Genomic DNA, 2,045 nt, shown 5'->3' with positions numbered 1-2,045 from the left:
ATCTAATCTAAACTCCCTCCAGGGTATCTGTTATTCCATATATAAAGCACCCCAAACCCCTCAACTCGATTCCAGTCTGTAACTGGGGCAGCACAGTGGCTCAGTGGTTAGCACTGCTGACTCATGGCGCCACGGACCTGGGTTCGATTCCAGCCTCGGGTGACTGTCTGTGTGGGAGTTTGCGCATTCTCCCCGTGTCTGCGTGGGTTTGCTCCCACAGTCCAAAGATGTGCAGGTCAGGGTGGATTGGCCATGCTAAGTGGATGTGCCATGGGAAACACAAGGTTACAGGGATAGGTAGGCGTGTGGATGCTCCCCGAAGCATCGGTGTGGACTCAATGGGCCGAATGTCCTGCTTCCCCACTGCAGGATTCTAAAGTTCTATGGCATAGAGACCAAAATGGAAGACAATGCTCAGGGAATCTCCTGAACTTGAATCCTCTTGTTCTGAAGGTCCATTTGTAACAGCATCATGGCGGGTCGATGGTCAGAAGTTGGCCATTCCCACCTCATGGCTGACTGGACATTCTCGTCAGGGGTATCCTGGCCATCCCTGAATCCAACTCTTGGAGATACCTTCCCCATGGTTTGGAAGTCATCCTCTCCATCAAGGATTGGCCAATGAGTGTTTCCCAATCCCTTGCATCACCGGCACAAGTGCCAATCGCGAGAGCGAGGGAGGTCCACAAGACAGAAAGAGAAGTACACCCCCTTGAGAAGGAACGATCGCTTTTGCGAGGTCCTGCACCGACCCAGCGTGTATGGTGCCAGGCCGTAAGGTGCCTGTAAAAACTAACTCCCTTCCCCCGGCCCCACTGAGGGCTGTAGGAGCACTGGGAATAAAGCTGTTGAGTAGGCCAAGAGCACATGGCCAACCAGGGAGGCACCGTTCACTTGCCTCAGGAACCCGCAGCGAGGAGGCACACCAATTGCAAGGGATGTCACCACCATCACCATCACCCCTGGTCTCACCGCATCTGCGTCTGAGGCAACAGGAAGGGCCGCCATCTTGATGAAAAGGGAAGAACTTCCCGGGCAGGTGGGGCAGAATTGGCCGATGGTTTTAACCGCAGAGCCGCCAAGGACCACGACTCGGAAGGAAGACCGCTCAGAGTCAGGGACGGGAGGTGACCAACGCTCGGCAACCTCAATGAGGGCTCTGGAAGGAAACCACCTCAACGCTCCCATTGAAACCGACCGAACTCTGAGAGGCCTGGACGGGGTGGACCTGGAGAAGACGGTTTTCCGCTGAGTGGGACACAGACTAAGAGTGTCAGGGACAACCCTTTAGAATGAAGATGAGGTGCAGGGACGCCCAATGTTAGAGTGGTCAGCACTGCTGCCTCCCAGCGCCAGCGACCCAGGTTCGATTCCAGATGACTGTCTGAGTGTGGAGTGCTGCATATTCTCCCCGCGTCTGTGTGGGTTTTCTATGGGGTGCTGTGATTGCCTCGCACAGGCCGGGGTGTGCAGGTTTCAGGGGATTGGCCAGTGGTGCCCAGGCGAGGTGGATTAGCCATGGTAGATGCAGGTTACAAGAACAGGAAGGGGTGGGCACTCAATAGCCTCTTTCTACACTGGAAGTATTCCATGAAATCCGAATCCCAGCTGTGGTGGAAACAAAACGCTTCGGCCCAGCAAGGTCACACCACCCCCTTCCGAAGAGTATCCCACCCAAACCCATTCCCCTAACTCCATGAACGCAATCGGCAATTCAGCACGGCTAATCCACCCTGACCTGTACAATCTTTGGACTGTGGGAGGAAACCCGCGCAGACACAGGGAGAATGTACAAACTCCACACAGTCAGTCACCCGAGATTGGAATCGAACCCAGGTCCCTGGCCCTGGGAGGCAGCAGTGCTAACAACCACTGAGCTACCCCGCGCCGCACCCAGTGAAAGCGGTGCATCTCTGGAACTCACTGAGTGTATTTAACAGAGTGAATGGGATTGAGAAACACAGCGACCATAATCGAGTGGTGAGGCAGATGGACAGAGTGACCTAATTCTGTCCCTGTGTCTTACGGTCTAAGGTGCGCCTGTC

The 2,045-nt window shown here is 55.0% G+C and overlaps 1 protein-coding gene across 1 annotated transcript in view; it reads right to left on the bottom strand.

Moving 5' to 3' along the window:
* Positions 1-1,008, bottom strand: part of LOC140492445 (F-box only protein 24-like) — a 75,604-nt gene extending 74,596 nt beyond the window's left edge. Inside the window, 1 exon segment of the mRNA XM_072591335.1 lies at positions 877-1,008. Coding sequence (XP_072447436.1) covers positions 877-1,008 — 132 coding nt within the window.
* Between the last annotated feature and the right edge of the window lie 1,037 nt (positions 1,009-2,045).

The sequence above is a fragment of the Chiloscyllium punctatum genome, chromosome 21 (genome assembly GCF_047496795.1).
Source record: "Chiloscyllium punctatum isolate Juve2018m chromosome 21, sChiPun1.3, whole genome shotgun sequence".
NCBI lineage: Eukaryota > Metazoa > Chordata > Chondrichthyes > Orectolobiformes > Hemiscylliidae > Chiloscyllium > Chiloscyllium punctatum.
Note: the sequence above shows the minus strand (reverse complement) of the source record. Positions and strands in the feature narration are given on the sequence as shown.